Source organism: Pipistrellus kuhlii, unplaced genomic scaffold (assembly GCF_014108245.1).
Source record: "Pipistrellus kuhlii isolate mPipKuh1 unplaced genomic scaffold, mPipKuh1.p scaffold_m20_p_2, whole genome shotgun sequence".
In the NCBI taxonomy this organism is placed as follows: domain Eukaryota; kingdom Metazoa; phylum Chordata; class Mammalia; order Chiroptera; family Vespertilionidae; genus Pipistrellus; species Pipistrellus kuhlii.
The window spans coordinates 45,251,654-45,264,683 of NW_023425515.1; the positions used below are offsets into that span (position 1 = coordinate 45,251,654).

At 38.5% G+C, this 13,030-nt stretch overlaps 1 protein-coding gene across 13 annotated transcripts in view; it reads right to left on the reverse strand.

Annotated features, from left to right (window-relative positions):
• Positions 1-13,030, reverse strand: part of ATP13A3 (ATPase 13A3) — an 89,111-nt gene that overhangs the window by 2,826 nt on the left and 73,255 nt on the right. For 5 of the 13 annotated variants that reach the window (XM_036443924.2, XM_036443922.2, XM_045583851.1 and 2 more), the window contains 2 exons: positions 8,622-8,702; positions 6,390-6,479 (listed from right to left, as the gene is read on the reverse strand). The exons of 2 other annotated variants lie outside the window; for them this stretch is intronic. In XM_036443924.2, coding sequence (XP_036299817.1) covers positions 6,390-6,479; positions 8,622-8,702 — 171 coding nt within the window. Of the gene's footprint in view, positions 1-6,389; positions 6,480-7,576; positions 7,661-8,621; positions 8,703-13,030 lie in introns of those variants that run through there. 6 more of the 13 variants (XR_006742074.1, XR_006742070.1, XR_006742072.1 and 3 more) reach the window with 4 other exon arrangements.

Genomic DNA, 13,030 nt, shown 5'->3' on the forward strand with positions numbered 1-13,030 from the left:
TTTTTAAAAAATGAAATAAAAGTAAACTATATCAAGAACTAATTTTATCCACCTCTAAAGAATGATCAAGTTTTAATTATTTTGTCTTTTGTTTCTCCAAAGCAACAATCCCAGGTTGTTTTATTCTGCCATTAATACATAACCCAGTCTACAACTAGGTCTAATCTCAGTTGAAACAATCTCACCAAATGGAAGTATAATGTAACTGAGAGGAGCATTCTAAGGTTAACATCCAAAATATTTTCATGATCAAGAAAGGTAGATTTGTTATATGTGTTCTTAAACATGTTTCTACATTTGCCACTGGAGAACAGCAAAAATACTTTAATATGAAAACTCTTAAAATTTTTCTACATTTTGAATTGGTAGGTCCTCTTATTTTATTGAGACAACCACCAGGAACCTACTACTCTTTCCTTCTCCAAAACTGGTGGGCATGTGGCAGAACTAAGACCACTATCAATAATAACTGAGTGCTTTTAAAGGTCTGCTTACTTTATCAACAAAACACAGTAAGCTGCGCTGCTATAGAGAATTTATAGGCAAAAACTGTGTTAACAAGTAAGGTATACCATTCTGGGGTAGAGAGGAGGTAGCTTTTTGATTAGCCATCTAGCTAAAAAGAGCTATTACCATCACCTTAAAAGAAGCCCACAGATGGGTTCTTCAGTGACCCACACAACCAACACTTCCCTTCCAGGGTAGCCCGCACACAACAAACCTTATTTAATCTGAGGTGTGGGCTCACTACTTGGGTCTTTTTTCCAAGATGCTTAAAGTCTTCGATTTAGTTGCAGAAAAGACCATTGTTCCTAAATCAATCTGAAAGCTGTCACTTTTTATTTTATGGCATGTAGCACTTTTTAAAGGATCACGGGAAGAGATTAATGGTGAATGGTGATTGTAAGAAACAAACAGACAAAACAAAACAAAAAACCAGAAACATATAGGCTTTGTCTGTCCAGATGAGCCGGCAGGGTTGAAGGACAACGCAGAGCAGGCTGAGTTAAGAAAAGGCATAGCCAAGTGTATGCAAATGGAAGACACATACACATCTCTAAATCCACTGTTCCTCACCTGCAGAAAGTGGGCAAGCAATAAAATTAAAGGCAATTTCATTGCAAACAGAATCACAATTGAATTGTATTCTTTCTTTTTAAAATCCTCACCAGAGGATATGTTTATTGACTTTTTTTTCTTGAGAAAGAGTGAGAGCGAGAGAGCGAGAGCGAGATACAGATGTGAGAGAGAAACATCAACTGGTGCCACACCAATTGGGGTAGCGAACTTGCACTGTTTGGTGTACGGGACAACACTTCAACCAACTGGACCACCCAGCCAGGGCTGAATAGTATTCTTTTTACATTAACATGTATGTTTTTAAAAATCCTCGTGTCCCTATAAAAAGCAAGATACACTTGTTATAATTCACAAGAAACACTAGGGATACCCCCTCCACTGTAATTAAACACGTATTTTGTTCCTATGTCTTCACCTCCCCCAAACATCATATACAAAAATATATACTACAATATAAGCAAGAATAGATTTGTTAGTTTGCAAGCACAAACATAAAACACACATTCTCAAACACAATATAATACACCGGTAGAGAAAATAAAAGGTGTTACAGGCATGCTGGAATGAAAAATAAATCCAGAGAGAAGATGGTGGCAAGAGGAGAAAAGCAAGCACTGTGCAGCCAGAAAGCGAAGAGGGGAGCATCACAGGACTCAGAATGAGCACTCAGGTCTCAGAAGCAGGAGAACACATGAGCCTCAGCAACTAGAGCTTCTGGTTGGCTCCTGAAAGGAAACCTGGTTAATAACGACGTGTATCCCTCAAAAAAGGGAAAGAGGCTACCACAGACCAACAGAGAAACCACAAAGAACGTCCAATAAGTTCTACAGCTAAAATTCTCCTGCTTCTTAGACCATTACAGACTTCATTCTAGAACCCCAATGCCAGTTTAATCTTTGCAGTGTTTTTTGGAAATGTTTTCATGGGTAGCATGTAAAATGTAAAGCCAGGCTTGCAGGACATGTTATAATGGTACTATGATTTTCATAAAAGTCTTCTTCCATACCAATCCTGAATATAAAACAAATAAGGACAATGAGAATTAGCATTATAAATACATAAGCTCGAACAATATTCTAAGTGGCATAAAGACTATAGCTAACACTTGGATTTCCCCCCCAAAAATAAAAATATAAAGAGGCACAAATCCTCAGGCAGGATCAAACTATAATTCTAGTTCCACATCTACCACTAAGCAGCCACCAAGACACCAAGAGGCCATGCAGCACAGATCTTCTCAAACAGGGTAAAGCTGTAGAGATGACGGGACACTCCACTGAAATTTTTTCATTCAGTAGACAAGGATGAAGTTCAAAGGCATTTATTGAAGAACTAGAAGCCTGGAGCAGAGACTTTTGCACCAATGGGGTCCCTTGGACTGGCCTATGGGATCCGGCCAAAATCGGCTCTTCAACATCCCCTCAGGGCTCCCTGATTGTGAGAGGGTGGTTCTCGGGTGACACACCCTGGAATCAGGCTCCTTCCTCTCTGGTTCTGGGTGTATCACCCAAGTACAGCAGCCACCAAGTCACCACAGCTCGGCAGCTCCTGTGTTGAGTGTCTGCCCCCTGGTGGCCAGTGCATGTCACAGCTACCAGTTGGAGTGTCTGCCCCCTAGTGGGCATTGCGCATCATAGCTACCAGTGGGACAGTATGGTTGGATGGTTGCTTAGGCTTTTATATATATATATAGATAGACAGATAGATAGATAGATAGATACTTTTGCTTGAAAATCATGGTATATCAAGATTTTTGTTTTTTGGTCAGAGAATAAGTCTTAACATCTGAGAAATATTTAGCTACATAAAAGTTTTAACTTTGATTATTTGCATATGGTTTACTTAATCTGTTTTCAATTTTATTCAGGCCACCTAGCATCCAGAAGTAAAACAATCACTATAGGAAATAAATTAGTATTATGTAAAAATCCTTCCTGTATCTGAATTAGGTTAGCTGCATGAATGTTCAGTAGGCCAAGTAGAACACAGTATCTATTAAATAAAATGTGATACTTATTTTGTATTTAAAGACTAGATAGGAGCTATTTGACCTAGAAATAATATGGGCCTGGGTCCAAATAAATCTGAATCTGAATTCCAGTTCTAACACGGTTTCTTCATCTGTAAGAATTGAGAGAAACTAGACATTCCTATATCTCGAGATTGTCATAACAATTAGAATTTATACAAAATGCCTCATATGGTATCTACCATAAAAAGTAGTATTGACAGTAGCTATGGCTTGTCTCCATTTTGTCATATGATTGTTAATATTAGTTTATTCCTATATAACCCCATATAGGAGGCAATGTGGCATAGTGGGAAAACACTCCTCCTGAAATAAAAAACCATGGCTTCCACTCCCAGCTCTGCCATTTCATTAGATGCAAAATCTTGGCAAGTGGAATAAATGCTATTTCTCTATGTATAAAATGAAGTTAGAAATCCCTTAAAATTGGAAGGATCCTAGAAGTGTACAGCACCTTGTTAGATCATCAGATTTTTTTGACATGGTTACTAGAGATTTCCAGGTGAGGTTCTTGACTTTGCAATTTAAGTGTCTAAGATCTGAAGCCTAGTTGAGGTTCTCTAGCTTTCAGTCCAACTCAATGGTCTCTGGGTACATAGAGTAAAGAAGGAAAAGAAGAAAGAGAAATGTTCTTCCCTCGACATTAGTATAGAAGGTTAGGAGTTAGAGTGTGAGAAGACTTCATGGGATTCTCGGTAGAAAGTGCATATACAGAATGGACAAACGTGGAACCGGAGTTTGTGGTGAGGGACAATTATGGCAGCCACAGAAATCCTAGGTGTAGCTGGCACCCTCATCTTTACTTTCTTTTTCACTATGGCAGGTACTACTGACATCTTGGACTAGACATTCTGGGTTGAGGCCACAGGCCATTAGCCAGCCAGTCTCGCCCCTTAGTCAAACTCCCAGTTGAGGTTACAATTTGCATATTAGGCTTTTATTATATAGGATTGGCTCTTGAAAAGTCATAATATGAAGTGACACCACATTACACACACAAATGTCAGAAGACAAAAGTGTATCATTCTGTGGTGAGGTTATAAAAACTCTTTTTAAAGCCAATAATTTCTTTATCATGTTCATAGAAAATGAGGACTAAAATTCTTGTCTACTCAATGATTCTCAAACTGGTAAGCACACAGGACATGCAAGAACTACCTGCTCTAGACCACTCACTCTCTCTACCTTCACTCTTCCCTAAATGCTCCAGAGACAGGACTGCATGTGAGAGGCACAAACTCTTAAAAATAAGGGCAGATACTTATTAACAAATGTTTAAAAAATAGAGATGTAGCAAATGATAGAATTTTCTACCATTTAATTTTGGGTGAACAATGAAGCGAGATTTCCAATTAAATGGTTTACAGCTTTATGATACCAAATTTTGACTAAGTCAGGGTATAATTCCTCTTCAGAACCTGCATTTACTTCCTGTCAGTTGTAGATCTCTCTGGAGAAGCTGATAACTCACAGTAAATGTTTTCCTTGGTTTGAGCCTTACCAATACAAGTATCTCATATGAGAACTGATGATATGAACCAAAGTTAACCTCTGAAATAATGTAGTGAGTTAATCAAAAGAAATATAGACACAGGAGATTTAGCTAAAGGAATTGAGTCCCTAATGCCCACTACTAATGCATTACACTGCTTTGAGAAAAAGAAACTGAAGCTGATTCCAAACTCATCCCATCATTATAAAACTACTAGAGGCCCAGTGCATGAAATTCATGCATGGGTTGGGTCCTTAGGCCTAGCCAGTGATGAGGACTGATGGGGGCCTTCCAGCTGCGGGCCAGGGCCTTTCTTCGTTCCATAAAACCCCCAGGTGATCAGTGTACATCATAGCGAGTGATTGAACTCCTGGTTTCCCAGTCGAACTCCCGAGGGGACACTGTGCACATTAGCCATATATATATATCACTACTCATCATGAAACTTTAGAAAAATAAATAGCACTCTCCAGGACCTCTTATCAAAGGATCATGTGGTATTATTCTGGGCATCAAGCCTGCTAAATTACAAAATAAAACTCAGGAAGTTGCTACTTAAGTTAAAAAAAAAAAAAAAAAAAAAAAAACCTGAAAATAAGTGAATAGCCCAATTCAGCAATGCCAAGAAATCCTTTTGAACTCTATAAGTTTCCTTGCATGGCTCATGATGAGTAAAAGATTTAGATACAGAAATCTATAGTAAAATATTTAGAATACTTCATCCATCTACAAACAAAGGAGTAAGATAATGAGGAGGTGAGACTGCATCATTAAGTTCTCTATACCCAAAAAGCTGTAGAGCCCTGGCCGGTGTTACTCAGGGGTTAGAGCATCAAACCCCAGGTCCAAAGGGTCTCGTGTACCTGGTAAAAACATGTACCTGGGTTACAGGTTCCCGCCCTGCCCCCAGTGGGACATGTGGGAGGCAGCCAGTTGATGTGTTTCTCACGTCAATGTTTCTTTCTCTCCCTCCCTGCCTCTTTTCCACTCTCTCTGAAAAGCAATGGGAAAAAAATATCCTCAGGAGAAAATTAACCAAATAAACAAACAAACAAACTGTAGAGCTGTATGTAATTCAATGGCATAAGTTTAAAAAATAAGATTAACTTATATTTTCTATGAAAAAAACTATAGGTAAAAACCTTAACACCACGAAATGGGTTTATATCTCATTTTCTTTTTAACACAGTGCTTGCATTATCTTTCAAGCAATAAGTTATATAATGGGTCCAAAAGAATAAAAAATCCTAAGCCATGGTTTGTATAAAAATAAGCACTGCCTGAAAATTTTCTGAATGATGAGAGACATATGCTGAGAAAAGCCTAAAAGCCACCCAAAATTAAGATACAGTAACAATAAATCAGAAATAATTGCTGAAAGTTTTGACCTTTGGACTCTGATCCATTTAGAAATAATTCCCATTTCATAACTTTGTTTACATAAATCTCATTTAGCTTCTAATGAGACTCATGAAAACAAAAAACATAACATTTAAGCCAAATAGAAATGGAAAAATTAACTCTCACCACTGAGGACAAGACCTTTACATAAACACAAAGTAAGGATTGGAATGGAAAAAAGACTTATGAAATTTCTGAGGTCCTGAGAAGCCTGTAACAAAGGTTTGCCATGAATTTTCTAAGACTCCTTACAAAAAATGAAATGCCAGGCATAGGGAAAAAGGTTGAAGCAACACACAACAGAACATGAGACTACAGAATGCAGAGTACACAACTGAAAGAGTCTGGGTATACATGAAGAATTGAGAGCAAGTGCTGAGTTCCAACCTGTGCTGGCTGTGTGGTGGTGAAGCGATACTCTCCTTGTCTGTCTCGATTGAACACAACTTTCCAAAGGACCATGTCAAGGCAGAAGTTCTGAGAGATATTCCAGTGAGTTAAGAATTAAAAATGACTAAGTCATTCTTTATTAATGTGCACATTTAAAAAGGATCACACAATGCTGAATCATTAGTAAAAAAAACATGACTTGTTATATAGAGAATTTCAGTTAATATTGCAGACAAATAAATAAAAACATGAATTTTATGACAAATGCAAACCATCACAAAATTCTTGATAAAATGGGACCTCTAAATTTTTCATAAAACATGACTTTTATATGAATAGTCAGGCTCCCCATATTAAAATAATGCTTATAATCCAGTATTTTTCTTAACAGTGAGTTATTTCCATTGAATATTTACAATTAATTCTATATGTATCTGTATCTATATATGAATATGATTTTCAGAATCCAACACAAAGAATTCTTTTCATAGTGAACAAGAGTAAAACATTATGCCGGGACCGGTTTGGCTCAGTGGATAGAGCGTCGGCCTGGGGACTGAAATGTACAATGAATCAGAGTCCTAAGACCTCTAGAGGGAACTTAAAAGCAAATATCAAAGAGGAAGTTTCACTAATCAATGCTGAGACTGGGTAAATTCATAACGGTCATAACGGGTTCGATTCCGGTCAAGGGCATGTACCTTGGTTGCGGGCATATCCCCAGTAGGGGGTGTGCAAGAGGCAGCTGATCGATGACTCTCTCTCATCGATGTTTCTAACTCTCTATCTCTCTCCCTTCCTCTCTGTACAAAATCAATAAAATATATTTAAAAAAAAAAAAAAAAGAGTAAAACATTATGAGGGATGATGAAAGGATTCCCTAAAAAAAAAACTAAAAAAAAATCTGTTTTAAAAAGTATATATATCTTAAACATTTGAGTGAAAAGTTGAACTTACCCTTTAGAAAAAGAAAAGCTTTTAAAATACAATGTCTTGGTTGTGCTTTCTATTGTCCACACAATAGCAAACACACATCCCACTGGGCACTCTAAAAAGATCGGTGCCAGTACCATAAAATCCATGCTGCCAACTATGGTCCAAATTTAATATCTTTTAGAAAGACAACAAATTAAGCATAATTTCCAAGTCTAGAAATATCATTGAAGTATATAGTTCCAAATTACCTAATTTTAATTCAAAATCATGTCCTATGAAACCCTTAACTTAAAAATCACACCTGTTATCTCTTTCCATTTCATATGTTGCTACTGTAGAAGAGAATAGTAACAGTTTGGAGAACAGACAAAATTATATTAATAAATAGCAATGAGAACCCAGCAGTTTCTTTTATAAAAATGGATGTAAAGGCAATCCTAAAAGAAGAATAACTGTACAATGTACAATGAATCAGAGTCCTAAGACCTCTAGAGGGAACTTAAAAGCAAATATCAAAGAGGAAGTTTCACTAATCAATGCTGAGACTGGGTAAATTCATAACGGTCATTATTTTATACACTCAATAAACTCTTATTATTAACCCTTTGCACTCCGAACCATTCTGGACATTGGCTACCAGCTACTCGACGCTACTTTGCGGCGGAAACGTGCGTTGAATTAACTCAATTCCCCGTAATCACTAATAAACTGCAATGTCCCCTGAGAGGGGACATCCGAGTGATATGCTAGAATTCCGATGTCCCCTGAGAGGGGACAGTGGAGTGCAAAGGGTTAATATTTATGACTTTTCATGGAGAAAGTCCCCCTTCTTCCTTTTCTTCCTTAAATGGGAAATTTTACCACATATCACAGGACTCGGTGGTACCAACCCACTCTGATTTCTTGGTCACCAGTTTATAGGCTGCCTGATCACCAATCTCCACCCCCACCACACCCCACAACCCGTCCAATTTGGTGGTTTCCTCTTTATTGATGTGCCTCCTACCTTCCCCTGACAATTCTGAGCACCAATTTTCTTCCCTTTCTATCAATCACTAATTTTTGCTAGCTCACTGCTAATTTTCTACCTGTATGAGTACAGCTAAGTAATATCCCTTAATATGACTATTATCAGTTAATGGAAATATCAGAAGGCTAAAAAAAAATTTAACTAAAATGAAACTGAAACTTTGTAGGCTTCCATAATGCTACCTGTTCTCTTCCCCCATTACCATTAAATCACCAAGAATCCCAAAGCAGCAAGGTAGCCATTTGATTATCTGAAGTGCTTACCTCCACCAGGATAGATACAAGGGCATTTACAAGAACAATGATGAGCATAGTTATACGCCATTGATATGGTACACACACAATCTGTAAGACAAAAATTTTAAGTTAAAATTGTAGTATATATAATAGTTTATATTTATGGCATTACATAACTTAAGATCAATTTAATTCCTATTATGTACCAAGCAGCATCACATAGAATACCCACTCAATCCAGAGAAGCGCCACAAGGTGGATATTGTATCCACTTTTCAGATGATAAAACTCAGTGTAAATAACAAGGTTAAAAAAATATTGAAGTGCTGAGCTTAGTCAGATCTTCATCACTCAGATTGAATAGCTTAAGCCTTACTAGACCATAAATTTCTATTAAGACCCTATTTTTTAAAAATTTTATTGATTTCAGAGAGGGAGAGGGAGAGGGAGAGGGAGAGGGAGAGGGAGAGGGAGAAGGAGGAGAGAGAGGGAAAGAGAAACATCAATGTCAAATGCCCTTGACCAGAATCGAACCTGGAACCCCTCAGTCCGCAGACCAATGCTCTATCCACTAAGCCAAACCAGCTAGGGCTAATAAGTCCCTATTTTTAAAATAAAATCTTGTCTTTAAACAATGGAGCAGATACTGATCTAATAATAAAATATTTTTTACCTATACTGGCATAAAGACAAGTGAATAAAAGAACTATACAGATCAATTTAAGAAATACAATCTAAATTTTCACTTTAAAATCTGTAATTAATTTCTAAGGCCTAAAAAAAAGAAAAAAGAAAGAAAAAACCCATTTACACATTCATCCTCTAGTCAGCAAATATTCACTGAGTGAATATCCAAGATACTGTGCTAGGTGCTGAGGAGCGATCTAATATTTTATGAAAACATTTAAGACTCCAGCAAGAAGGGGTGAAGACTGCTATAGTAATCCAAACAAAAGGTGGCAGTAGCTTGAATTAAAGTGGTGGGCATGATAAGAAATATGTATTTGGTCTGTCCCTGGCTCATGACATTTAGCTCTTAAAACTCTTATAATTTCCTGAGTGATTGAGGTGATAGGGAGTGTCTTATACAGAACTTCTAAATCCCCTGAAATGCTTTTTGTTCTAATGAGGCTACTCTGGGTGGGCTACTGAAGAGCTTCAGGATGGGAATTGCCCACCAGAAAGATTTAAGCCATGATTAGAAGCTTGGAACTTTCAGCTCCACTTCCTCATCCTCCAGGAAAGAAAGAGGGGCTGGGCTGGAGACTGAATTAATTACTGATCATTCCTAGTGATGAAGCCTCCTTTAAAAAACAAAAGAAACCTAAACTAGAAGTTTTAGAGATATTCATGTGCTGGGAGAGTGGTAAATTCCAGCTCCACAGGGACAGAAGCTCTGTATTCTGGGTCTTTCCAGAAGACCTCTGCCTACATAACTCTTAATCCGGCTGATCATTTGTACCTTTTTATTATATTCTTTACTACAGACCCGGTGCGTGAAACTCGTGCATTGGTGTGTCCTTCAGCCCAGCCTGCATCCCCTCCAATCTGGGAACCCTCAAGGGATGTCCAACTGCCCATTTAGGCCCGATTCCACCTACATGGGTATCCCTCTCATAATCCATGACTACTGGCTCCCAACTGCTCACTTGCCTACCTGCCTGATTGCCCCTAACCACTTTTGCCTGCCAGCCTGATCACCCCCTAGTCATTCCCCTGCCAGCTTGATTGATGCCTAACTGTTCCTCTGCTGGGCCAATTGCCCCTAACTGCCCTCCCCTGCCAACATGGTCGCCCTCAACTGCAGGCCTGGTCACCCCTAACTGCCCTCCCCTGCCAATCTGATTGTCCTTAACTATCCTCCCCGGCAGGGCTGGTTCCACCCAACTGCCCTCCCCTGCAGGCCTGATTCCACCCAACTGCCCTCCCCTGCAGGCCTGATTCCACCCAACTGCCCTCCCCTGCAGGCCTGGTTCCACCCAACTGCCCTCCCCTGCAGGCCTACCTTCCCCCCCCCCCCACTCCTCTCCTCTGCAGACCTGGGTCCCTCCCAACTGTTCTCCCCTGCAGGCCAAGTCATCCCAACTGATTGCCCCTAACTGCCCTGCCCTGCTGGCCTGATTGCCCACAACTGCCCTCCCCTGCCGGCCATCTGTGGCAGTCATCTTATGTCCATATGGGGGCAGCCATCTTTGACCACATGGGGGCGGCCATTTTGTGTACTGAAGTGATGGTCAATTTGCATATTACTCTTTTATTAGATAAGATGGGGGCAGCCGTCTTTGATCACGTGGGGTGGTCATCTTGTGTGTTGGAATGACAGTCAATTTGCACATTACTCTTTTATTAGATAGGATAATAAATTAGTAAATGTAAGTGTTCCCCTAAGTTCTTGTAGCTGATAAAGCAAATTATGAAACCTCAAAAGGGGTTTGTAAGAACCAATTTATAGCTGGTTGGTCAGAAGTACAGGTGACAAGCTAGGATTTACAACTGGTGTCTGAAGTTGTATAGTCTTGTGTGGCGGAGCCCTTAACCTGCACTATCTCCAGGTGGTTAGTGTCAGAACTGAAATGCAAGATATCCAGTTGATGTCCAGAGAGCTGGAGAACTGATTGGTGTGGAACCACTCCAAAACATTTGGTGTCAAAAGTATTGTGAATAGAGGAAACAATAGTTTCTTTTTAGGTAACAAAAGGGGTTGGAATGAAAAGAGAAATATTCAGAATAAGAAAACTGAGAAAATCTATCAACAGACTGGCTATAAAAAGAAAAGAAAAGAAATAAATAAGGATACAAATACACACTTCTGACTTGGGTAAACAGTGGTACCAAGAAACAGAGACAAAGCAGAGCTGAGGAAGAAAATGATGAGCTTAGTTTAAATATGTTGATGGGTGAACCATGCACATAAATGAAATGGCCGGGAAACAGTCACTGCTGTTAAGATGATAAACTGTCAGTTTCTTCTAAGATAAATAACACAGTATTTATAAAAATTAAAATTCGAGATGCCCTTTGACCAAACAATTCCATTTCTGCACATTTAACCTCCAAATATGCAATTGTCCTTCTTAATGAAGTGCATAAGGATTTGCAATACAGCATAAGAATTTGCAATAGCAAAACACTGGAAACAACCTAAATACCCATTCAAAGGGGATTAAATTATGGAAAAGTTCACAAAGTGGAATACCATCCCATAAAGCTCATATAACTTTCATGCAAACCTCTCAATAACATACAACAAAGAAAAATTAAGTCTGATCTCACTCATGCAACCAGAAACAAAAATTCTAAACAAAATCATAGCAAACCAAATCCAGAAAGTATAAAAAAGAATGCATCATGACCAAATTGTCCTGAAGACAATGTTAGTTCAACATTTGAATACCAGTCAACTAACTACAATTTACTACATTCTCTAGGGAGAAAAACTATGTGATCACTTCAGTGGCTGTAGAAAAAGCATTAGGTAAAATCAATCATCTATTTATGGCAGCAACACTATAGAAGGAAGCTTCCACAACCTGATAAAACAGATATATACCAGAAACCCAGCCCACAATATATCCAATGATAAAATATTAAGAGCACTCCTTTTAGAGTCAGGGACATTACAGCATATCAGTACCATTAAAAGCAACATTAATAAGGTTAATGGACGTGAAAAATATATACAAAGCTAAGTACTGAAATGTCAGAAACAAAACAATTGTCATTATTTATAGATGATGACTATCTAAAATAGAAAAGCTCAGAGAGAATCTAAAAGTTTTTAGAATAAACTTTGACAAGGCTTCTGGATATGAGATGAATATACAAGACAATTGTTTATACCAGCATAAAATTAGAAAATATAATTTTAAATATATTTATCAAAGGAACAAAAATGATAATACCCCAAAAATAAATCTAACAAAAACTTGTATTAAAACCTTTAGGAAGGCCCTACCAGGGGTCCTCAAACTTTTTAAAGTGGGGGCCAGATCACGGTCCCTCAGAGAGCTGGAGGGCCGGACAATCTGAACTACTAATTCCTACTGTAACACCTCGGCTGCGCTCACTGCCCAAAAAACCTGGCGGGCCGGATCAGACTCCTCTGTGGGCCGCATGTGGCCCGTGGGCCGTAGTTTGAAGACCCCTGCGGCCTAGCCAATTTGACTCAATGGATAAAGTGTCGGCCTGCAGACTGAAGGGTCCTGGGTTCGATTCTAGTCAAGGGCACATGCCCAAGTTATCACATATATAGCCATGCACATTAGGAACTTCTAAAAATAAGAAAAAGACAACATCCTAATAGAAAAAAGTGGGTAAAAACATGAATAGGCATTTCACAAAGGAACTAAAAAGGGCCAAAATACATATGAAAAATGCTCAACCTCTTTAGTAACTTAAAATTAATAATTTGCAAATTAAAACCATCATGATATAAC